General features: G+C 32.9%; 1 protein-coding gene across 3 annotated transcripts in view; it reads right to left on the bottom strand.

Moving 5' to 3' along the window:
* The window catches only part of DCX-EMAP (Doublecortin-domain-containing echinoderm-microtubule-associated protein), a 386,324-nt gene that overhangs the window by 18,342 nt on the left and 342,736 nt on the right, over positions 1 to 25,246 (bottom strand). For all 3 annotated transcript variants that reach the window (XM_081740217.1, XM_081740218.1, XM_081740219.1), the window contains 7 exons: positions 24,727 to 24,864; positions 22,160 to 22,291; positions 16,199 to 16,327; positions 13,222 to 13,350; positions 11,680 to 11,808; positions 5,637 to 5,799; positions 1,767 to 1,949 (listed from right to left, as the gene is read on the bottom strand). In XM_081740217.1, the coding sequence (XP_081596343.1) occupies positions 1,767 to 1,949; positions 5,637 to 5,799; positions 11,680 to 11,808; positions 13,222 to 13,350; positions 16,199 to 16,327; positions 22,160 to 22,291; positions 24,727 to 24,864 (1,003 nt within the window). The remainder of the gene's footprint in view (positions 1 to 1,766; positions 1,950 to 5,636; positions 5,800 to 11,679; positions 11,809 to 13,221; positions 13,351 to 16,198; positions 16,328 to 22,159; positions 22,292 to 24,726; positions 24,865 to 25,246) is intronic.

Here is a 25,246-nt window from a genome sequence, read left to right as displayed (position 1 = left end):
GTTTGATTCATCAACTCTCCACGTTTGGCTCTCCTGCAGTTGGCAGGTCTGCTTGACCTTGGAACGGCACCAGTGCTGTTTTCTTTTTCCTCTGTTTCCTCAATTCAGTCCAGGCAGGCGTGCAGTGCAGAGCAACTCAGCAACAATGTGTACTCCGCAAAAAGAAAGCGCAGTGTGTTATTTGGCTTGTGAAAACTGAGTCAGTTATAACAGTGCAATGTAGTTTTAGACGTCAGTATGGTGGTGAACCACCTACAGCAAAACTATCCGTCATTGGCTAAAGTCTTTCAAGGAAACCGGTAGTGTGTTAAAAGCAAAATCACCAGGTAGACCGAGAACGTTTAAAGATGTTGTTGAACAGATCCGTGTTTCTTGTGTTCGGAGCCCGAAGAAGTCATTGGCCAGACGTAGTATACAATTAGGAGTGCCTAAAAGTCCTGTGTATGATGTTGTGCGTAAAAGATTTAAGTTGCGCGGCTACAAATTGCAACTGTTACATAAAATTAAACCTACTGATAAAATCGAAAGGTATGAGTTTAATGCTGACTTTCTACACAGAATTGATGATGATGTCATTTTTTAAAAAAAGATTCTCTTCTCTGATGAGGCTACATTTCATGTCAGTGGAACAGTTAATCGTCATAACTGCAGAATTTGGGGTGCAGAACATCCACATGAAGTTATTCAGCATCAACGTGACTCTCCCAAACTTAATGTCTAGTGCGGTTTTATGGAAGATCGTGTGATTGGCCCTTTAATTTTTGTAGAAAAAACAATAAACGGGGACCTTTACTATGACATGCTGACAGAATACGTCTTTCCCCAAATGGACAACATTGAGGCAGAAAAGGGGCTTGTGTTTTTCCAACAAGATGGCGCCTCACCTCATTATAGTAACCATGTGCGTGCGGCTCTTGACAATCCTTTTCAAGGAGGTGGATAGGCAGGGCTGGCCCAATACCTTGGCTACCACGAAGCCCAGACTTAACCCCACTGGACTTTTTCTTTTGGGCCCACATAAAAAATGTTGTGTACAGTGAAAAGATCAGAGACATCAATCATTTACGGGAAAGAATCGTCACGGCGGTTGGGACAGTTACACCTGAAATGTTAATGAATGTGGCGAGAAGTGGAATATCATCTCGACGTGTGCAGGGCCACAAGTGGATCCCACGTTGAAGTCTACCAACATTAAACAAAACTTGAAGGAATTCTCTTTCATGATATGTACTCATTGATATAAGTTTTCATTCATTTCCATATTAAATTTATACTTAAAACTAGGGAGTTCTATTTCAAACACCCTGTATAATAATATGACCGTCCCTTGCTACAGAAATTGATCAAATTTGGTTAGAATGTGTTGTACATACAAAGAAACGTTTCTCGTACCTTTATTTAAAAAAAAGAAAAATATATATCGTGTAACGCAATAATTTAATGCAATAAACTAGAAAACATATATAGTACATACGCATCTCATGAGGGTGGATTTATTTTTATTTTTATATAATTTTAGATAGGAGATACTAATATAAAACCACATCAGATGATTATCTCTGTATCTTTAAAATGTACAAAATACAGATACTCTTCATTTTCCCCGTGTTTTCCATTTTTTTAGAAATTGTAATTATTCCTTGGCATGAAATTTAGTATATAGTCACCCTCGTAAACATTAATTTTATACTTGCTGCATTTTTATCCACTCATACGCACATTGACAATACAAACTTAACAAACTTTTACGTATTTTTATTACTTACAGTATGTGAGGTCGTAGTCGGAAGTCACTGTCTGAAGGAAGTTACCATCTGTGCTCCAATCGAGATGAGTCAGTGGCTGAGACCCTCTCATTTTATTGAATTTCTTGTAGTTAAATCCGTCTCGACTGACACGGAACAAATACACGCTGCCATTTTGAGATCCAATTGCTATCATGTCTCCCACTGAAATGTAGATATACCAGAATTATATAGAACTGTTTTTATTTAATTTAAGAACGGTTTGTTTTTAAGTGTTACATTTTCTGTAACATTTACACTTTTTGTAGTCGTTAATATATTTAATTTATTAAGGTTCAACAGAATAATTTAAGTTCTCCCTCCGTCTTATGATGAAATTTCCAGGAACTAATAAAAAAATCAGATGCGATTGAGGTATGGCATTTCTCCTTAATGAAGGTAAATCTAATGTGAATTCACTTTCTTATATATATATATATATATATGATTTTTTTCTACCTTTGTTTATCGCTTCTCTTATTCCCTCTATATTTTATTTTCATTTCAAGTTAGTTCACTCGTTCCCATCTTCTTATATTGTAAATATTAGAATCTTGTGTTGTGAAGATCACGATCTTCTTTTCTCTTTTAAAACACGTTTATATTATCTAAGTTTATATTCCAACAGAACGAAAGGAGGAAGATTAACTGAAAGAAAATAGATGTTATTCATGAAAAAAGATGTTGAGTGTAAAGCGTTGGTTAGAAAGCCTCTCGGTCTAGGTCTTTGAGAGGCCGAGGCGAGGATGTAAGGATAATATAAAGAATGATCTTAACCCTCTCAGTATTATTGTCCATTCCGATGGATATGTTTTCTCATGCTTACAATGAGATGTTTGGTATCTTAGATAGAGACCAGACGTTACTGTCAATAGGATAACTTCACATCTAATGACACTATAGTGAGCTATAAGAGTCTTGAAATGAAACAGAATAGAATAATAAAAATAGAATTTTGCTACCATAAAGGAATGGAGAAAAAGCGAATTGAAGGTTTCCTTATTTCTTGTGTTCTTTGTATAAATTATGAAATCATTTTGAATGTTTTACCTTGTTAAATAATCAAGCAGGATCCTTTAAACGTTTGCTTTAAGTAGTATTATAGTATAATTGCAGCTACTAGATGCTAATTAGCACCAAGTTGACAACGCCAGAAATTTTCAAAGATAATGACTAAAGAAAACTTTGTATTTCTTTAAAACTAATTGAATTATAGCTTGTGTTCTATTGTATGTCTAAGACTTTTCTATAATTCAAATAGAAGTATTTTTTTTTTACTTTCTTTAAGTATCTTTACTTATGTTGTAATAAATCTTTATATTGGCAACTTTATCATTATCATTTATTATATTTCAGGTGCTGATACAGTCAGAAATGGCCAGGATATGTACGTCATGAAAAGAATATTATTAGTGACGAAGGAGCAGCAGCAGTGGCTTTACGTCCGAAACTACAAATAATAAGCTAGTTGAATTAAGATTTTATGAAAAAAAAAAAAAAAAAAAAAAAAAAAACTGAGAAAACCATTCCGCCAGATGACAGGTATTCAGTTCAATTAACAGTTTCCATGCCCTACAGTCAAGTAAATCATCCAAATATACAAGTAAGGCAGAGAACTTTGTTTCATGACAAATTGTCCGAATTATCCAAATATCTCGTGACTGAACCAATCATTTTTTAGAATTTGATGAAAAGAAAGAAGTATCTCGATACAAAGTGACTGAATACAGGAAGAAAACACTCATTTATTGCTAAAAATGCTTTGTACACTTGTGTTTTGTTGGAAAGCAATATTGCGTCAAGAACTTCCATAAGTAAGAATTCATCTCCTGAGTGCATTTGTCTATTGGAATGGACATCCTGTAAAATGTAAATAAAAAATACTTTTGAATAATGTTCTTTCTACTCTGTGTCATTTGCATCCCTTTTACCTCCCTTATTGCAGGATTCTTTTTAACGATTAGAAAAAAACAGGTTTGAAAAGGGTTATGAAAATGGAAAATAATCCTCGCTAAATTAGCTTAACACTCAGTAGTAACTCTAGCGATCCCGTTACCTGTAGCATGAAATCTTTGGAATTCTTAAGACAAATAATTAAAAGGAATTAAGTTGTAGTTGTTTAAACGCAGATAATAGTAATGCGTCTTTCAGTTTCAGCCATATTTGATTCAATTCACATTTTTACTGAGGTACCTTTTCATGTTACCATTACTATCATTCAATTACTTGTACCTAATCTTGTCTTTGTACTCGAAGCTCACAGGCCAATGTTACTTCGGAACATCACTTGCTCTCAAAACTTGCTAATAATGCTTCTGTTATATACCAAATAAAGATTAAAATACTTTATTGTTCTAATTGCAGGCTATAGTAATATGCCTATTTTAATATTTACTGAATTACTTTCGTATGGCCCTATTTGTTCGGTTCTCATGAACTAATTGAATTCTAGTTAGGTAGTTCCAGATTATATATAGAATAGTTCCAGAATATATGAGATAGAAACTAATCTAATTAAAACTTCAGGGAGAAATTTGGGCCTTTATATTCTTAAAAATGTATTGAATGAAAAGTATAGTGATCTTTATTATGAACTAATTTTGAGGATGTTTATTTTATTTTATGCATTGGACTTAAAGAAGTGCATTTCGTTTAATTTTCCGTTTTCTTTTATTTTACATCATAATGCACTCTTTATTCACGTTTGAACCTCACCCGTGAGAACTATTATAATAGCGTATTCTCACATACCATTCTTATACATCATGATAATGCTCCAGCCAATGAAAATACATGTGCAGACTAAATGAATAAAAATTCATATGTTATGAGGGTTTGAGTCTTCATTTTATGCCTAGATTCTAGACCCATGGGCAGGGCCTCGTGACAGAGGTGGGAAGAACAATTTTCTGTTCTTTAAGATGGAGGTTAACGTATAGACCTGCGTTATGTATACTGATCAATTCTTCTGTTATTCGCATTTTTTTCATTCATTTTTTTAAAAATCTTGTGTAAGTATGTAGAAAGCTAAGAATATCGATAATATAAGTATGATAAATTGAACCATGTGCGTATTTGATTCAAGATTTTTCCTCTATACTTGTTGCGTGCTTGCGTGCATAGTTCGTTGTAGTATGTTTTAGCTATCATTACTTAATCCATAACTTCTAATATAGTGATTTATTGGGGTTGTTTGTGATGAGGTTGGAATAAGACTTCGTTTTGTTTGAATCGCATCACAGTTTGCAGGAAAATAGCATTTGTGTACAGATAGCTTTGTATGCATTCAGATTGACATTAGCGCAGCTATCAATGCACGGGTGCTGAACAGATTCCAAGTTTGATTCCCAAGCTTGGTTATCACGTTGGTTTATTTTGCCATTCATCGTAATCATTATAAAAGTTATATATATTTTTTATTTTTCCTAGTAATTATCTTCGCATGTTCATCAAATAAGGATCAATTATTATATAATAATAGTACTTAGGTTAGACTTCGCGTAGATTCCTGTATATACCTTGGCAGTTAACTTTGCTTTAATTAGAGTTACACATAAGAAATATTTGAACTCCATTAGTTTAAAATTATTGTACCTAAAAGTATGTTGTATGTTGAAGTGTTTGTCTCACACCATATCTAATATACAATTAAGTATTAAGTACTCCTTCGAGCTTTGCCTTGTACCTATATTAAGATATAGATAGAAACCACTGTTGGTTGACACAGATTATTAACTGCATGTTTAGTAGATGAACTCGTGGAATACCAACGGACCACGAGGTCAAAAGAGAATGCAAACACTTGTATCCTTTTGATAGAAATGGATGATAAATGTAAGAAAATACTCTTACCTGGGTTATAACTCATACAACTAAGGGGAGATCCACATACTCTTATTGTGGCCACATGTGCTCCACTGTCGGTGTTCAATACAACAAGATGTCCTTCATTTGTGCCAACAGCCACCACTGTTCCGAACGGATTGAAACAAATAGACACGCATTCAAATTGAAGCTGCAAGGAAACAAAGGAATTTTATGCTTTTATAAAGCAAAATAAATTATTAGTACACGAATATAAATTTAGAGTATTGAATTTATGTTGCTAGTCAGTTCTCTTCTGTAAAAGAAAGATGCCTTTCTTCTTTGCTTTCGAACCATTTTGTATAATAATAATACAACTTTATTTTTTCTGTTAGTTTTTAGATTAACACATTTATCTCAGAAATGTTTAAATTTTTCTCTGAATCTAGAGAAAATCATTCTTTTCGAACAATGCTTTACTGCGCTTGCGATACATATCAATATTTAAGAACGAGTTTCTGCATGGAAGTGCTCTTTAACTTTTGAAAAATTCGAAAAACACTGACAAATACTTTTGTAAACTTCATAATTTTTTCGCTTTGAATTCTACTTTGGCAATAGCAGACTTTCAATGAAAGAACGTTACCATAGAAAAGGTGGTCTTGAGTAAATTTTCCATGTTTTTAAAATTAATTACGCAATTTACAAATCAATTTACGTAATAGGCAATTATTTGTGTGTACATATAGACGTAGAAACTTACATTAATATGTAAATTAAATATATGTTTTAACTTTCAAATAAGCCTGATTAAAGAAAAATAATCATCCATTCATTGCCGTTAAAATAATTCGTTTATTGAATCATATATTAGTGTTTTAGTAATTGGTTTATTATTTAAATACAGTAGGAGCAACTCAGTTACTGCAGTTGTCTGCTGCATTTTACTTTTAAAAACTTGTAAATTTTCGTTCAAGATATCGTTTGTCATTCTAACTTTTCTCACTGGCATATGTGGAATACATCAAATTCAGATTTAATTGTAAATTTAATAAATGTTGTATGTTGCACACATTTTACGAGTTGATGTACTAACAGTATTTACGTTTGAAAAAAAAAAAAAAAAAAAAAAAACTATAAAGAGTTTTTGGACTATCTCTTTCGCGCATTTTCACTCAAGTTCCCTAGTAGCTATTTGGTTAGTGTATGCGCCTTGGGTGCGGGAAACGCGAGTTGGAGTTCCACACACTACATCAATTCCCGGTGGGAGTTCATGTGGGTGGAATCTCATCTTATAGGATATATGCATAACTCATATAGTATCAGTGCGTAAAGAGACAAATTCTAGATCTACTAACCAATATCATGCAATAAGAATATTTCATTCATTTGATTAGTACTTAATTAGAGTGTAAAAATTTCAAATCAGCAACTTTATTTTGCTTGTAATTGATGTAATTCAAATTTTTGGTCTCTAGCACATTTACTGATTCCATTACAACGAATGTTCACATGTTACTATCGAATTTGGAATTCCAACTAATTAGTTGCGAAGTTATATTTTTACGAAGATAACGTTGAAGTATATAGTTATCATGGTTTATTATATCCTTGTTTTGAGTTGACTGAACATAATGAAAAATACAATTAATTTGTTTTATGCTGATATTCAATTACATAATATGGAAAAGCTTTAAGTAAATAAATCAATGAGGTAGAAACATTTCTGTATTAAATTGCTGTGATTATTTAATGCTTTGTTACCTAAATTGCAAATATATTTTATGTAACAACTAAATCATACTATTATCTTACTATATAATATTTTGCGTTCTAAAGTTTGTACTTTAGAGATTAATAATGTAGCAGCAATATATGGGAAACAAATAATTCACATGCAGTAACTTCGTGATAAACACCTTACTCTATGATTAGTGTTTGACTACGAAGCTTGTAGGAAGAGAAATAGTCCAAAATGTAGGAAGTACTCTAATAATAATTTGTAATAGTTTCCATAAAACAAAACAATGTTGATAGTAAATAATATAAATATCAAATACTCATGAGAAATACTGGGATAACGAAGAATACGAATAAGTAATATCAAGTAATTATGTAATGATATGAAGTATGTATATAGAAGTAATAGAAGTATGAAAATAAATAGTATATAGAAGACATAATGAAAATATTAACAAATGGTAAAAATAAATACATAAGAGAGTAATAATCATAATGTGTGCTCTAATGGATAGTATCTAGATTAACCTAAAACTTCAATACAAGGAATTGGGTTGCTGAGGTATACTTTTAAGTAGTACTAAGCTGACTTGTTAATCATCCAGAAACTGGTTTCGTTAAACATTTTTTTTAAAATCGATTTTTGACTTCGCCTTTGCTATGATTATATGTTTCGCTATATATTTAGCATAATTCGTTTATAGACAAAAAGTTTCAATAATTAGATGAATATATTTAGTTATTATTGTTAATAATTTATTTATATAGAATCATAACTAGCACGTAATTGTAGCGAAGAAAGTGGGCACGGAAAGGAAATTACCTAGCAGAAAATAACTATTTACTTTAATAATAATATTAATATTGTATGTTATTGTAGCTGAAATCGATATTAATGATTTCCTCAAATTATCTCATTATTCGTTTTGTTATTATACGTTTATATATGCTTACAATTATGATACAATTATGTTTAATATTATAACTATTTTGTCACAATAACATGTTTTGTGAAATGAGATACAACACTTGTAGTGTTAACCTGAGCTGATGTAGTACATGACTGAAGCCTGGAGAATCATAAAAGTCTTTGGAGTACAGCCTAAGTTGATGGAATAGGTGTGTGAACCCGGAAGAGTCATAGTGCATACTAGTTTGAACTGATGGAATAGGTGGATGAACCCTGGAGAGTCATAAAAATCTTTATTGTGCCATAAGTTGGTGAAAAAGACATATATGTTAATTAAAATATGAAATTTCTACAACTTCATGACAACCAACAATTCTACTTAGGGAAGCTCCTTTGTGGCAAAATAAATTTCACCAGAGGAAAGAAAGAAAGAAAAGGAAAAGAGCACGGTAGATCTTATAATCGAATTGCAGCTACCCTTGAGTTTTACTCCCTGACTAGGTAAATCGTTGAACCTCTTTAAGAAAACCACCTCTCTAGACGACCGATTTGAATTTGAAAATTTTGGGAAGACATCTTAAAAAATCTTCACTATATGCAGATTTATATATATGTAATAGAGTTTTCATTCTTTCAAACTTGATTTCTAACGAAATAATTTAGATAATAAACATGAGATAGCTACTAACAAAAAACACTGAAACAATCCTGGTTTTAGACATTAAGGACGATCGTTGTGAATCGTTTCAGATAAATCAATACATTTTAGTCTTTAACACCGCATTCATGTAGTTACCTTTATCCCAATAATCATTTCACTGTCCTTATTTTCAGAACATGGGAAGCATGTTAACATCTATAGTTAAGTTTTTATACGTTGTATATTAAGAGTCTATTTGAGATGCTCTACTGAAGATGCTGTTGGAATGAAAGTAGTTAAGTAAAGACAACATTAAATTCTAAATGTATAATGATTTATCTAAAGTTCTCGTATTTATTAAAATATTTTTTAACAAAACCATATTTGTAATCTTATTTCGCGTTAAATATTAACTAGCAAATATAACGTTTATTTTATTTATGAGTGATTAGGGTTACTTTGCTTTTTCATTTTATTTATGTATTTATTTAGCATAAAGTTTATGCATAACGTAGTCTATATTATTGTTATATGTAGTGGGAGGAATGAATTGCTAAAATGGATTTTAATTAAAGTATTTATATTTTCACTTATTTATTATATGAGTTTTAAACATGGGTAATATTATTTCGTATATACTATCAATTTGACTTAACCTAGGTAATAATGTTGAATTGATTTTACTTACTATGAGTCACTTTGGAGTAACTATTGTTGATGTTGCAGGAGTTCTGTTGACATACCAAGTTATGCATAATTGTAAATATTCTAAACAAGCTACAGTTATTTATGGATATGAATTGAATTAAATTATTCTCAATCTTTAGTAAAGATTCACTGTAGTATAAACTGTGTCTTATTTAATATTCTAAAAAGTAATATGAAAGTTAATTTTATTGTAGTCATTGCCAAAAGAGTTTCTTGAGTTTGAGTTTTCGTGTTTTGCGTCCAGATGTAACAGCGAGGGTATGAAAATGAAGCCTACTATTAACATGGGCTTCAAACACGACCGAGCCTTGAATTCAATACAATTGAAGAGTGCACGGATCATCATATATAATAAACTCTCATAGTACGGTATATGCTATTCTCTAGCACACTATCTGGCTTCCAACAGAGTTGAATTACAGGATCACGCCATCGACTCCAGCACATCGACAGAAAAAATCATAATAATTAAACTCCATGGTTCTGAATAATCACAATATTTTAAAACACATTTTTTATGTAGAATATTATATTTTCTTTTAGGTTAAAGTGAACATCACAATGTAACAATCCGTCTTATTTGTAAGATACCTTTGAAAAGTAATATCAAATTAAGTAAGTACTCAAACGATTAATGATTTGACACTGTTTTGTTGATCTCAATAATTGGTGAAAATTTATTTAAGCTTTCACGACAAATATTCATTTTGAGATAGTATTTAAGTTTTATATATAAAGGTAACCAACATAGTTCTGTCTCACCCACCATCTTCCAATATAGATATGTCCCTAAGACGAACCTGGAAGATCAAAAATAGTCCATATCAGCATCGACGACCTTCTGCCAACGTTCTGAGAGGCCATGGATTCGATCGCGGTAGAATTTGTGAGCCGTGAAGTGAAGAAGGTTTCAAGTGCGTTTTGCACTTCTACTAGGGATTTGAACTGGCGTCCTCTAAGGTGATGTTCAAGGTGATAATCGGAGTGTGCAATGTCCGGGGAGTATGGCAGATGCAATAGTATTTCCCATCCAAGGCGCAGAATGGTCATCCTAGCCACGTGAGGCTTAATGTTGTCCTGTAACAGGAGAACCCCTTTGTGATTCAGAAGTGTTGGCTCCAGAATTTCGAGATTTTCTTGAACACGGCTCAACTGCTGACAGTACACAGTTGCATTGATGCTCTGACCAGCTCGTATCAGTTCTCGATGCACGATCCGCGAGCAGTCCACCAAACACACAGGAGGACCTTCTTCTGGTGCAGTGCTGGTTTCGGCTGCTTTGGAACCGGTTCATGGGATGCTAACCAAAGATGACGACACCGTGGAGTTTCGTACAGGACCCATTTCTCATCACATGTCAACACCCTGTCCAGAAATGGCTCCTTCATCCAATGTTCCAGACGAGACAGCAAAGAAACACAGGTGTCTGCTCGCATTGCCTTCTGGCCCGGAGTCAAATTATGTGGGACCCATCGACCCAACTTGCGTGCTTTCCAAGTTGATGGAGGTGCTGCCGAATGTTTTCTCCACTCACACTGAATTGTAGTCCCAGTTCCTCACATGTCTGGTCACTGTTTGCCTCAATTGTTGCCTGAAGATCTTTATTTCGTGCATATGTTGGTCTTTCGGCACGTGGTGCGTCTGTTTCGTCACCGTTCTTAAACTTGTTGAACCACCCCTGCATTACCTGCGTAGTTACGATACCCTCCCCAAAGGCCTGGCATATCTTCGCCCCGCTGCATCGGCGTTTGACCCCAGTTTGAACTCGTACAGCATAAGCGCCCTTATGACGCTCTGTGGAGGTCCCATGTTCACTCTTTCCTTACGTAAGTTTACAGTGTAACTGAACTGCCGCAACCAGGTATGTTGGATATATTCACACCAACAACTGACCTTCGTCTTATCTCCTTTCACGTTCAACTCACGGTGTGAGGGCCAATTGAATACAGACCTCCACAAACAGAACTTTCTTGGTTACCTCTGCATATAGGTTTTAATGAATATTCAACTATGAAGTTGAATTTGAACCTAATTCACTAAACGTGTCATAAGTACGAGTACGAGTAAGTACGAGTAAAATACTTATAGTTTACCTGTGTGTTCCAGATCAATTTACGTCGTCTCCACAAAGCAACATATTTGTCATGACCACCTGTTGCAAATATTTCATCATCTGGATGAACAGCAAGACCCCACAGTTGCTTCGTGTGGCCGAAGACGATCTGCAAAAACAAAGCATAAGGTTAATTCCAACAAAAGGAAATAACATTATTAAGATTAATAGAATTATGTAAACATATTCTTTGGTTTGAGAAATTGTGTAAATGGTCAAAATAAATAAATACGATAGTAAGATTAATAGTCATGATTCCTTATTTATAAACTAAATTTTAACGTTTCTAAATACAACACTCAAATCATTGAGGTAGAGTATTATTAAAAAGAAACTTCAATATTTCGTTGACACTTGTTTAGTAGAGAAAAAAGGATTACTTGGAGTTTATTATATTTCAAACATTCTTTTTTGTAAGGAGAACGAGGTTTCAGAACTTAATAAATAAATCCATTCGTATTTCTTCATTATTCATATTTGAAACAATTAATTATCAAGGCATGAAATATTATACTTCAACTTTCTTATTGCCTTTAGAAATATTATGAAAGAAATTGCTATAGAAATATTATTCAGTATCTATGCTCGTGTTTTGAATATAGAATAAAGGGCTTTCTACTTTTACACTTAATTAATTTATAACATAAAGTAGGAGATTGTTCGTTCTTCGCACGGGGAGAATACGTTTCATTTTGAACATAAAGTTCAGTGGGGGCTTAATTTGGGTTTAAACGGCACCGAAAGTATTACTGTTCACCTCAATCACCCCAGAAACAATGGATTCGACACTAATATAGGTCATTTTCGATCATTTTTAAATATCTCCCCTTCTCTTCTCCTAGGCTGTACCGTTAAAGCAAAATGACAGAAACCATCCCAGGCCCAAACATTATCTATGTTGAAAATTTGATCGAGATCGGTCAGATGGTTCAAGAGTTATTAAGTCATAAAGATAGTCACTTTCATTTTATTTTTTATTTATATCCCTCCTTCCCAACCTTTACGTTGCTCCGTCAAAGTGAAATGATATAAACCATCAGGCCCGAACTTCATCTATGTTGAAAATATGGTCGAGATCGGTCGGGTGGTTCAACAGTTAATCAGTTATTAAGTTTTATTTATTTTTATATATCTTCGTTTTTATCTGGGAACTATTTAAAGGAACGGGTCTAACGTCACAAACCACGAAATGTAGAGCAGTTGACGGGAAACATTGTGACCCCTACTGCTGAAATCACTCCTGTTATGCTGTGAAAGATATTTTCTAATCTGAATTCACCTCTGTGAGGCACAGCAAAGGATCATTTCCAACATTTACTATGAGTTTTTTCTCTTTGTAAGTATTCTGATAATAAATTTATTATCCGAACTTGTTGGGTATACTGACTTTCAGTCCATTCTATAGTTATATATAATCCATTTATAGCTGAGATTCATACGATAGATATATATTGGTGTGTATGTTTTTCCTTCTTACCTAACTCAAGTTTACGCACAAACTTGAATAGATTAAGAAACTAACCTGGTTGAAACGACGTTGTAAAGAACCTTCCAGAATGTTATTTTTCGTTGTTCCAACATAAATATTTCCGTCATTTCTTCCTGGACGTTGGGGATAAATAGTTCGAATCCCACCGGCAGCTTCAGGTAACTGAAAAAAAAGAAAAATAATATTTATTTATTAAATGCTTATAATTTTATTTACTTTTATTTATTTTTTTTAGTTCTAGTATACTTTAGCCTTAATGGTAGAATCCTTATATAAGATTAAATAGTAAAGTTGAATAATAAATATTGCAAGAAAGAAAGTCAAACAATGACAGATGTAAAAGATATTTAAATAAAATATATGCATATTAAATGTAATCAGTAAAATACTGTATAATTATTACATTTTATGTTTGGTTATTTTAACTTTAAAGTTAACTAACTAGCTAACTCTATGGCCTATGAAACCCAGAGGTTCAATGCTTAAAATATGGAAATGCTTATAACACTCATGTGCTGTATTTACAAAACTCTCCATAGACTTCTGTCCTTAGCCAAGCAGATCTAGTTTCTACTTTGTATTTCCATTACTGTCAGACCCATCCTAATATTGTCTTCCTATGTACGTCTAGGTTTTTTTTTTAATTCTCTTTTTCCGATTGGGTTTTTCAGTTAAATTTTTGAAAGCGTTCATATTTCCTTTCATCCTTACTACATGACGTGCCCACATGAGCCTCCTATACTTGATAACAATAACAAAATTTGGTAAATTGTATAAATTATGCAGTTCCTTGTTACGAAGTTTCCGCCATTACTCATTCCCCTCTATCTCTTGGGTGTGAATATTTCCCTCAGGATTCATTGCTCAAATACTTTCAGTTTTCGTTCTTCCCTCAAAGTAAGCGACCATGTTTCGCAACTATATAGCACAACAGGTATAATTATGGTTTTTATTTTTTAAGCTTCAAATTTTTCTACAGATTTCGCGAAGACAAAAGATTTTGGACTAAATAATAACATAAATTCCCAGCTTTCAGTCGACATTTAATTTCTTCATGGATATGGTTTTGGTCTATTAATGTTAGTCCTCTTTATCGAAAGTATTACTTGCTATTTTAATGCATCCATAATTTCCAATTCTCTGAATTTACTTCTAAACCCATGTTCTGCAGGCGTTTAATAAAATCTCTTTACTTCTATTGTTCTCATATCACCACCTAGCAGATTTACATCATCACCACTCGCCATAATCTAATGAATACAATACAGCTCTAGGCCGTGGTTGCTACCTTTGATTTTCTTTATTGCATATTCCAGATAAAAATTGAATAATATCACGACTGTATCTACTTATTTCAGAACATATTCAACTCGAAATCTCATGGAAAAGTATTTTCTACTCGAACTTTAGAGTTCATTCCAACACATCTTAATTAATGTAACTAGCTTTTTGGTATACCAAATTCAGTAAGAATGTTACACAATGTTTCCCTCTTAACCGAGTCTAGGTCTTTCTGATATCAATAAATAATTGTTATACTAGGGTGTTTTATCCCTATTTTTTTTTCGAGTACTTAACAAATGGTGAATATCAGGTCGATAGTTGACCAATTTTCCCTAAATCCGTACTGATAGTCTCCAATGATTTCATTAGCAGATGGGATCAATCTTGCTAACAGAATGTTCGAGATTATTTTATAGCACAAGTAGCATCAGATAATAAAGAACTTTAAATAGTCTTTTGTATTACTAAACGAACTCCTGAAGAAAGGATATAAAATGAAAATAAACAAGATGAAAACAAAGGTCATGACACGTACAACGGCAGGAAAAGACGAGTGGAAAGTAAGTTTAAAAGAAGAGAAAATTGAAGATACTGAAACATTCCCGTACTTGGAAATATAAATATCTCAGACAAATATAATGCAAGAGATGTGACGACATCACGAGTAGCTTAGGGGAAGGAAGCATTTTGCAGAGAGACAGTTATTATCTTTCAAAAACATCTCGATCAAGCAAAATAAATGTTTTATCATGACCTTTATTTATCGGATCAGAGACATGGAAATTGAGAAAAATGGAAACGAAAAATCTGAAAGTTTTGAATGCTGTCTATCCCGTACATATAAGTAAGGAAAATGAAGATATTTTGATATAGATAAATGAAAAAAAGTAAATTATGACAACCAGTCGTTTAGGTGGACCGAAATACATCGGAACGCCTCTCCGAAAAATATTTTTCTGAAAATGTTGGAATCCAGTATGAGACCATATAGAGTTTGCTAAATTCGTAAAGTAAGTTTCGGTATTTTTTTTTCAATTAAATCAGTAATGACAACAATAGAAATAGGAAGGAACTCGATGATTACTCATGTAGTGCGACATTAGAAATGGATTGAAGTTATAATTGCAAGGAATATATAAGAGAAAATGGGATGATAGTACATAGATGAATGGCCGTAATGCCGACCACTAACCAAAAGCTTTGAGGAGGGAAGAAAAAGAAGATAAATACTTATGGCTTTATTTTAAAGAAAATGTAAGAGTTTCATGTCTGATGGTTTGATATATTTTTGTCTTTCAAACAATAGTTGATCGTAAATGACACTTAGAATTTTTCTTGTGTCAAATCCATCTAGAGAAGAGCTCGACCTAACACCTTATAAGACACATTTTTTCTTTCTTTCTTTCTTTTCTTTTTTTCATACATCAAAATATCAAGTTGTATTCCAAATTTATGTCTGTCATCATAGGATCTGCTTAGGCAATTCCCTCATAAATAAGTTTCTTCTATCTAATTTCTACATGCCGTACACAGAAAATTCTTGTGTCCCGACTTCCTTTTTCCCATACAATGCATCTGAGCTCCAACAGAACGAAGCAAGTTAACATAATATTATCAGACGTATGATGAAGTACAACTAAATTTTTATAGAAAAATACCACTCAGCTTTTTGAACAACTTCAAGCACCATCTACTTACAGACTTTTAACTTTAATTTTAAACTTACCTTAGTTTCTGTAATTTTCTTGTAGTTCTGAAGAGAATCCCACGCAATAATTTTTCTGTCCCTTTCTCCGCCTGACAGCAGCGTACCTTCTGACAACATAACCAAAGAACTAATGCCTTTGTTATGAGCCTGAAATGGGCAAAATAATATTTACTTTATATATAGTATATATAGTATAGTATATATATATATCAAAGAATGTAATGTATTAAAATATATGGTTAAAACCTCCATTAATGATATATAGAACTTATAGTAACACAAGCAGATTCCTTAACTGATATTGAGATTCCATTTTTAGAGTATTTATCGTGTATTTAAGAAGCAAGAAGAAATTGTTTTCCAACACAATCTTTGCTTCATAGCAAGATATTTAAGATTATTTAAGTAATGACAAAGACGTATTGCTAAAAATCACTTAGGTAAAATAATTCTTACGTGTATATAGTAAATATGATTTTGTGAATCAGGATTAACAGTATATTCTTGGTGCAGCCTGGAGACAGCCCGACAACTATATCAAGTTATTCTTAAAACTCTACTTGTCTTTATAATTTATGTTATTATTTATGTCCTAGCTTCCATCTACTCTTTGCGAGGTATATGCACTTGGGACTTGACGGAAATTTTCGGAAGGATGGATTGGGATAAATAAGAAATTTTCCTGCTTTTTTCTCACTGTGTGACGCGCCTTGACATCTATTTAATAACTCAAATTAGTGAGTTTCAGATTTCATAGAGACAAAAATATTAATATTTGAAAAAAATTAAATCTTTGAGTTTTACGTCCCACGATTATGCCGGTTAGGCTAAAGAAGACGGTGATGATGAGTAATGAATGAAATGGTAGAATAAAGAAAGTGGTAGGAAACGGGAGAACCCCGAGAAAACCCACGCACACGGTGTTTGTCCCCCACAAAGTTCACTTCGCGGGGGCTGGGATCGAACCCGGGACCCCTAGCATCAGAGGTGAACGCTCTACCACTGAGCCACCGCGGCCCCAATATTAACATTTGTTCTATGCAATATTTGCAATATTTACAACATAATTTTATCCAATATTCAATACTACTATTTAAAAGTAACAATATGATACAGAGTACAAATTGAAACCAAACTTCGATATGAATTGAAAATGTTTCTCTCTTTTATCTTGATATCCTCATTTTTATAGTGCTATTTCATTTTTGGCTGTCCGTTGTTCTAATAAAGCCTCATGCTTTCCGTATATTGAGTCTGTTCTCTTCTAACAAAGTGCAGAAGGATTACAAGTTACTGTTAGGATCATGCGTGTTGCTGTTACTATCTGCTGGTTAATGATATATTTTCTTTAGTATGTAGACATATATAAATAATCTGTTCCAACAGAATTAAAAAGAAAGAAAAAAACTGAAACACACTTTTAGCGCCATAAAAATTCATTTTTCTTGATTTTTGTAGAGAATTGCGCATGAAAATTTACTGTCGAGCATATAATTTTGTTGATATATATATATATATATATAAAATCTTTGGACAGTATTGTAATTAAATAATAAATAAAAGTTTTAGAGTTAATCATAATTTTAGGCTATATCTCCTTAGCCTTACGGTGTACTGTAGCCTTTGTTAGTGTTTTAATGAAAAACAATGAAAAACATAAGGACTGTATACTTTAGTATTAGTTTCATGTTAATAGATGGCGTGGTTATCGTATAATTATTCATTTATAGGTTCACAGAAACAAATCGTTCTTTTTGATTTCCTCGAAAACTACGCATGAGTATTTACACTCACCAAATCATTTTGTTCAACACAATGATATTTATCGATTGGTATATCTCATCTTTGGACATAATATTGTAAGAATTTATTCCAGCTGATACGTTTTTCTTCTTCTCCTCTTCCTTCTCCTCCTCTTAGGAGGGCACGGTGGCTCAGTAGTAGAGCTCTTACTTGGGGTGCGTGGGGTCCGTGATTGGATCCTCAGCCAATTAAGTTTGTGGTGGACAATATCGTGTCCGTTGGTTTTCTCAGGATACTCCCGTTTCCTCAAACTTTCTCATTCTACTAACTCTTCCATCATCATTCACATGCCTTAATCATCCGTTTCCCTTAGCCTAAACGGCATAAACGGCATAATCATTAAAAGTAATCTGTTATCATTGACAGGTCATCTGCAGCAAATTGAGAAACTTTCATGCGACATAACCTTGAGTTAATATCTTTCGCTTCATCTAGAAGTTTTATGCTTTTGAAATATCGACCATCAATTGTAGTTTTTAACCATCTGGAGACGGGTGTGGCATGTAAACACACGTCCGATCGTTCCATTAAGAACGAGTGTGGTATATAAACACACCATCTGAATGGAGAGAACAGATGTGATTTATAAGCTTTATTTACGTTTAATTTATCAAATAAGTCATTCAATACTCAACCCTAAGCTTGGCTAGCTTTCAGAGAGTCTATTTTTCTTTACGTCTCTGAAGAAAAACCGACATCCGTCTCTAAAGGGTTAATCCAGGTTTCTAATTTCTCTTCTGCCATGTTCTTGTATCACGTCTTTTAGATTACGGTTTTTCTCAAACATTGTAGCGTATTTCTTTTCCCCTCTTTAATTATCTTCAATAATATTCTTTTTCACCTCCTTCTCCAACGGTTTTATGTTGGTCCTGTTAATTTTCTCCCTTTTCCCTTGCACTCACATTTCGAAAGTCTGTAGTCGTTTTACATCGCTTTTATAGTGTTCATGTTTTGTCGCACAGATTACAATACTCCACATCAAACATGTAATTATTATTTTACTTAATTTCATTCAAAGATCTATAAAATATACATATTTTCTTCCTAAATTCCTATTTCGACATTCCTATCGGTGCTTTTACTTCACTTCATACTTCACGTTCTCTCTAATTATATTATACTATATAGCGACAAAGAATTAGTTTCACGCTCTAAATTACGTAGATTTCTAAATGTGGTAAAAAGTAAATTCTATTATTCTGTTATCCTCCCGTCTTCTTATTTACTTTTGGTAATATATACATTACATTACGATATTTGTGGTTAAAAAAGGAATTCAGAAACGGAAAAGGATAAGTAATTATCAGAAGAAAAATGGTATACTATAAGCATTTTCGCTAAATGACTTATCAGATAAAAGGTTAAAAAAATACGGGAGGAGTAGAGGAAAGCATGAGGATTGAAATAGCAGGAAAGCAGTTATGAAGTGTTCATGTGATTGCTCCCTCTCTACGAGCCATTTAGAGAAAATGTATGTTACACTATTTTTTGTTGTCTCTGATTATGTTTTCTCTTTTGTCATGTAGTCATCAACTTACAACTTATCGGATTTACGACAATGTTGTATAAGTTAAGTTAGGGGGTTATTATTATCAAGGACTTTAATAATAATAATAGGGAAATATAAGACCAGATAGTCACTTGATAGTGTTTCTAGGTTGTAAGGTGAGCTTCATTGCAATAGAGAACCAGGTGGACACGTGATAGTGCTTTCAAGTTAATAGAGAAAATTTAACGAAGAAAGATAAAACTAATGTAACGGATAAGTCGCATGAGGTGAGGGAGAGAAGAATAATAATAGTAAATAAACCAAAATAAGAAATGTGTGGAAATAATAACAATAATAATAATGAGAAGAAGAAGAAGAAGAAGACGAAGAAGAAATTTACAATGATAAATAAGAAGTTAGATGGGGAATTTAAGCTCTGCAGGAGTAGGGATTGTTTATGCGAACCAAAAGGACAATTAGTTAATGTATAAATTAATAATAATAATTTGTAATTATTATTATTATTTTATTCCTTTCATTATATTTTTCCATTTTTCTATTCTTTTTCCATATATTATACAAGTATTTTTCCTCATTTTTCTTCTTTTCGTTTCTCTTATTTATCCCTTTGCTCTCATGCACTCCTATCGATCTTCAGTTTCATCTTTCTCCAATAAACTCCGTCTAGTTATAGCCTGGTAACATTATCACGTGGCTGTGTGATCCTGCATCCCAACATGACGCCTATCTGGATGCTTCTCAGCTTTTCAGTTCTTTAATTCTTTTCTGTTCTCTCTACTTCTGCCCCTCTGTGTTTGACAAACCGTTATAGCTGAAACCTCTCATACGCTTACAGTGTACCTCTTTAGTGTTTTGATTACGCCTTTCCTATTTACTATTTACTATTTACGAGGCATAGATAGTTTTGTACTTTTAAATAATAAATTTAAGTCTTGTTACTCGTACATGTATATTTTTAACTATATTTGGTATAATTCATACAAGGTTTCATACAAAATGAACGAGGATAATAAAAGTCAACAATGTTGAGTGTGTAAAACTTGTATACGGAAGGGTTCTCTATTTTTTAATATGGTATTATTATCAGGTCTTCTTTATTTAAAATCACAGAAATGTTTGTAAAAAAGAAGAAACACACAGGAGATTTGATAAAAAAATGAAGAGAAAGTGAGAACCGAAATAAACGTGAATTTTATATTGATCTACAATAAATAAAGAAAGAAAGAACAAGCAAATTTATTAATTTTTACTTGTTTTATGTTGAACGTGTTGTTCAATGTGAATAATACTTTCTCTTAATTTGTCTACAATTTACTAATTTCTTATCATGTCTTTTTTCTGACTTCTTTTTTCCTTTTTAGCTAATTTAAAGTAAAGGAAAACTATAATAACACCGTATTAAAAAAACATTAAGGAGATATTTCTTATGGATAAAATAGTTGAAGCAAAGGAATTCTGAAGGAGGAATAGAAGATAAATTACTCATAAAAAATAATAATTAAGACATAAACACACGCAAAAAACAAGCATTTTCGCTAAAATGCTTCATGAGATGGGAGGAAAATTCATTGGATTCGAATTTAGTGTCCCTTTCAGCACCAAAACTATATGGAACGTGGACTTACAGTTTAATGTGGAATTCGAACTACTGCAATGCGTTCAGATTTCAAGCCTTTTCCACTAAGAATCGAATGCAAAACCGCGTGCATCAGGCCCCCGTATTATCCACTAGACCAGAGGAGAGGGCAGATAGAAATATTTTTGTAGTTTACAAATCTAGTAAAGTTAAAGTAATAAGTTTCAGGGTGTCTACTTATGCTGGAAATACTTTAAATAGTAAAAGCTGCAGGAAAATTGGACTTATACTTGAAATATTGAAAAACACTAAAGAAATGTAAAAATATCCTCTTGAAACCCTTCAATATGACAGCCCAATGACTTGGGTGTAAGTACTGATAGGGCTAATTGGCTAATCTTTAAAAACTAGCTAATTCGAGAAAGAAAATGCATAGTGTTTATAATATAAGTATTTACAAAATGTTAATTTTTAATTTATTTTGTATACAGTTTGTGTTCATTTAATATTTATGAAATGTCAAAGCAGTAACACATCTGAATATGTAAGCATGAACGTTAAGCATGTTTCTCTTTCATATTTGTAATTAATTGTTCTTCTACTTGAGAGTATTTCTGTACCAAATATAATACGAATGTTAAAAAATAGTAAGTATATGTAATATGGTGAACTAGATGAGGAAAAGATTGGCCGTGAGAAGTGAGTGGAGGCCAACACACACGATAAAAAGTGAATGTGGATTACGATAGGCACTCTGAAAGAAATAAAGTCGAGAATACACTTACTCTTCTGGTTCTTTCTTTCTTTGATTTTAACCTACTAGTTTCTGTGCATTTTTGTCTTTTAGAATATTAAAGAAGACTTTGCTTTGTCAACGTATTTTACAGGATGTTAAATATCGTAACATCCTGTGGCACTCAGTTTTTTTTTTTTTTTTTTTTTTTTAAGTTCACCGTAGTATACTGGAATTTTTCCATCATGACACTGAAAATATCCAAATTAACTCCAGTAGACACCCTATTTTAGCATTCTCTATAAGATAAAAAAAAAGTAACAATCTCATTATAGAATGTAAATCCATGTTTATTACCTCAAATTCCATTCTAACGTAGTAAGCACCGTCACTATCGACGGAGTAAATCGTGATGAATCCGTCACTGTCGGCAGTCACTACGTCGCCATCTTGCTCGAACTGCAAACTTGTTATGTGAGTCCGAGAAGCCTGTTCACAAACACAAAAGAAAAAAGTTTTTAGGGTCATAAATATATATATAATTCAAAGATTAAGAGCAATAAATCACTTATTACTTTGTTGAAAGTAAAAAAGTAAACGGATCGTAAAAGTTTACAATGTTAAAATATAAAGATAATAGTACGGAACTCCTATAAATTATCAAATTAAGATAAATTTAGATAAAGCAGGAAAAAGGTTTCACTCTTGAAGGCTATATGGCGCCATTATAGATTCAATATATAAAGTTATTTTCTTCAATTTCTTTCAATGAAAACAACAGATTACAATTAATTTGTTGATTATTGATTTTTTAAAATATTAATGTTCTTCTTCAAGAATTAAATTATTTAATTTGCATAAAGATAACTAATACCGTTCATAATAAAACCCATAAATCTAACAGTATTATACAAGAAGAAAGTATCAATTCATTCCGTGATATTTTCAGCCTAACGTTATTTTTAGTCATGAACCCGACATGATGTTACATACGGCAAGCTATGTTGTGTGACACATTTTGAAACGTGCAAACAAGCCAAATCAACAACTGTTTTTATACAGAGTAGTATATATTTATTGTTTATTCAAATGCGTTTAGTTGTTGTACGTACATTATTCTTGCACGGAAACAGTTTGAATTATTTGTCTTTTGTGTTCAACATTCCAATTCAGTAGAGGTTTTATGACACTTGATCTTCAGTTTAACATAAAATCCAAATCACATAGGCTACCACCGGGAATTGAACCCAATTTCTGACATCGAAGGAAAAAGAGATCATTTTAAATAAATTACTCCAGTAATAGAGAATTTGCAAGGTTACTGTGGCCTTGTATCGTTGTCCTCTGAAAATTAGTTGTTAACTTGCAAAAAATATCATATCGAGGATTCCCGAAAACAGTTTGCAGAAAGTATTTTGTACATCAAACACCTAGTTTCCAAAGAACGAAATTTCTTTGAATTTGATATGGTAACCTTAAAGATGCTTGCTGAAGCAAAAGATTGTTTGTATGTAACATTCAAATCAATATTGCGCTTGTTAAATTATCCTTGTTAAATTAAATTTGCACATGCAAGCTAATATCAAGCTTAAATTATTTTTGCAACACAAGCTTGCTTCTTCAATTCAAACTAAGGAAGATGCAAACTTGCCGTAAGCATTTAACCATTCATTATAGATCCTTTCCGTCATAATCAGTACTCCGTTCCATCTTTACGTTAAATACAAACGGGGGAAAAAGTCATCAATAAATGGCTCGATTGGTTCGCTAGTTCTTATTGGCATATTTTCAACTAGACACACTGTATGTTAGTAGTCGGTATACACGAAAATAATCAAAACTATCCTCTGCAAAGAGTTACATTCAGGAGCGATTTTTGACTTATGTTTGAGGATTATCCCACAATTAATACGGAATATATTCAAAAATTTAGTTTGAAAACAAAACTTCCATAAAATGTGTAATATTAAGGGGAAGATCCTTTGGAAATTTACTGTAGTAGCTGCATGAAGATTTATCGATTTTATCCTCTAAATTTCCAGAAAACTTGCAGCTACAAGCTCTTATGCGAAGTAATGTTTCGTAACAGAAAATATATAGTACATTTCGCCTACGGATGTGCATTTTTATGCTAAACATCTTAATTTAGCGACAGTTAAGCCAGCTTACTCTTAGCAACATTCAGCCTGAAAAATCGTACTTTACTAGCATACACAATGACCCGGAAAGAAAATCTGTTAAAACTATAATTGCTAAATTTTATTCTAAGTATGTCTACCCACTATCATGTTTGTCCTGCCTATGTCTCTCTTTGTCTTTCAAAATTATTGCGTTTTCGAAATCTATAAATACCTATTCCTTCGTCTAGTGCTCAACTGCAAGTCACAGAAACCCTTGAGGTCTGCATGGGCCGGAATTTCTAGCCGTAGCCCGGCCCGGCCCGGCCCGTGAATTTATAATGTGAGGCCCGACCTGAGTTCGAAATATGCTTTAGCATTTAGGCCCGAGCCCGGCCCGAGTTCGTGTGATAATCAAATGAGCCCGAAATAAGCCCGAATGACAGAAACTTAATAATTAGCGCAAAATTGTATTTGTATTTACAGCAATTACAAGTTTAATTTTGCAGTTGTGCTTTGAAAGTTTTCCAGAAAGAACGGTCCAATAAATATCATCGTTCAGTATATTTACAAACTTAGACCCGAAAAAGCCCGATAAATATGGTTGTATATTTCAAAATTTACGGCCCGGGCCCGAAGTGATATATGCTTTATAGGCCCCGAGTCTGGCCCGCGGGCCGGGTCGGGCTTAAGCCCACGAGCTCGGCCCCAGCCCGTGCAAATTTCTATTGTATGTCTACAAATTACATCTTATATTTAATAAAATTCACGAGTGAAGGTAAAATCGATGCAACTGATTTTACTTACCGGTTTGACTATGTCCGTTCTTTCAAAGAATCCGTCTTTTCTTCTCGTCCAAAAGGTCAAATGGCCTTTCCCATGCGTGATGATTAAGTTGTCGTCGAGAGGATGGAAGGCAGCGCCAGTCATCTCGTCTTGGTGAGTCTATGAGAAAAAATAGCAACCATAGAGGTTACTACTACGTCTGAAATTTGATGGTGGCATTGGGAAATAATGCAACTGAAAATGTACAAGATGGCTCAAGTTATTCACATAATAGAAGTTAAAAGATATGTATATTTACATTCAAATAGAAGACACTTTACTTAAATGTTTTAATTGTTGCATACGAGAATCGGATGAACATATTTCTTCTCTTAGTTTGTAGCAATAAATGATATTTTTTACCAATATTACTTTCCTCAAGAACCATTACTGTTTGCTTTAAATATTACTAGTAATTTTAAGTCGGCAAATTGCCTGCATGTTTTCAACACGCGATGGCGCAGGTAGCGACATCTATTCGTCTAACTGTTTATTATTAGTA

This window comes from Thermobia domestica, chromosome 15 (genome assembly GCF_964235325.1).
Source record: "Thermobia domestica chromosome 15, izTheDome1.hap1.1, whole genome shotgun sequence".
NCBI lineage: Eukaryota > Metazoa > Arthropoda > Insecta > Zygentoma > Lepismatidae > Thermobia > Thermobia domestica.
This window is presented reverse-complemented; position numbering and strand designations above follow the sequence as displayed.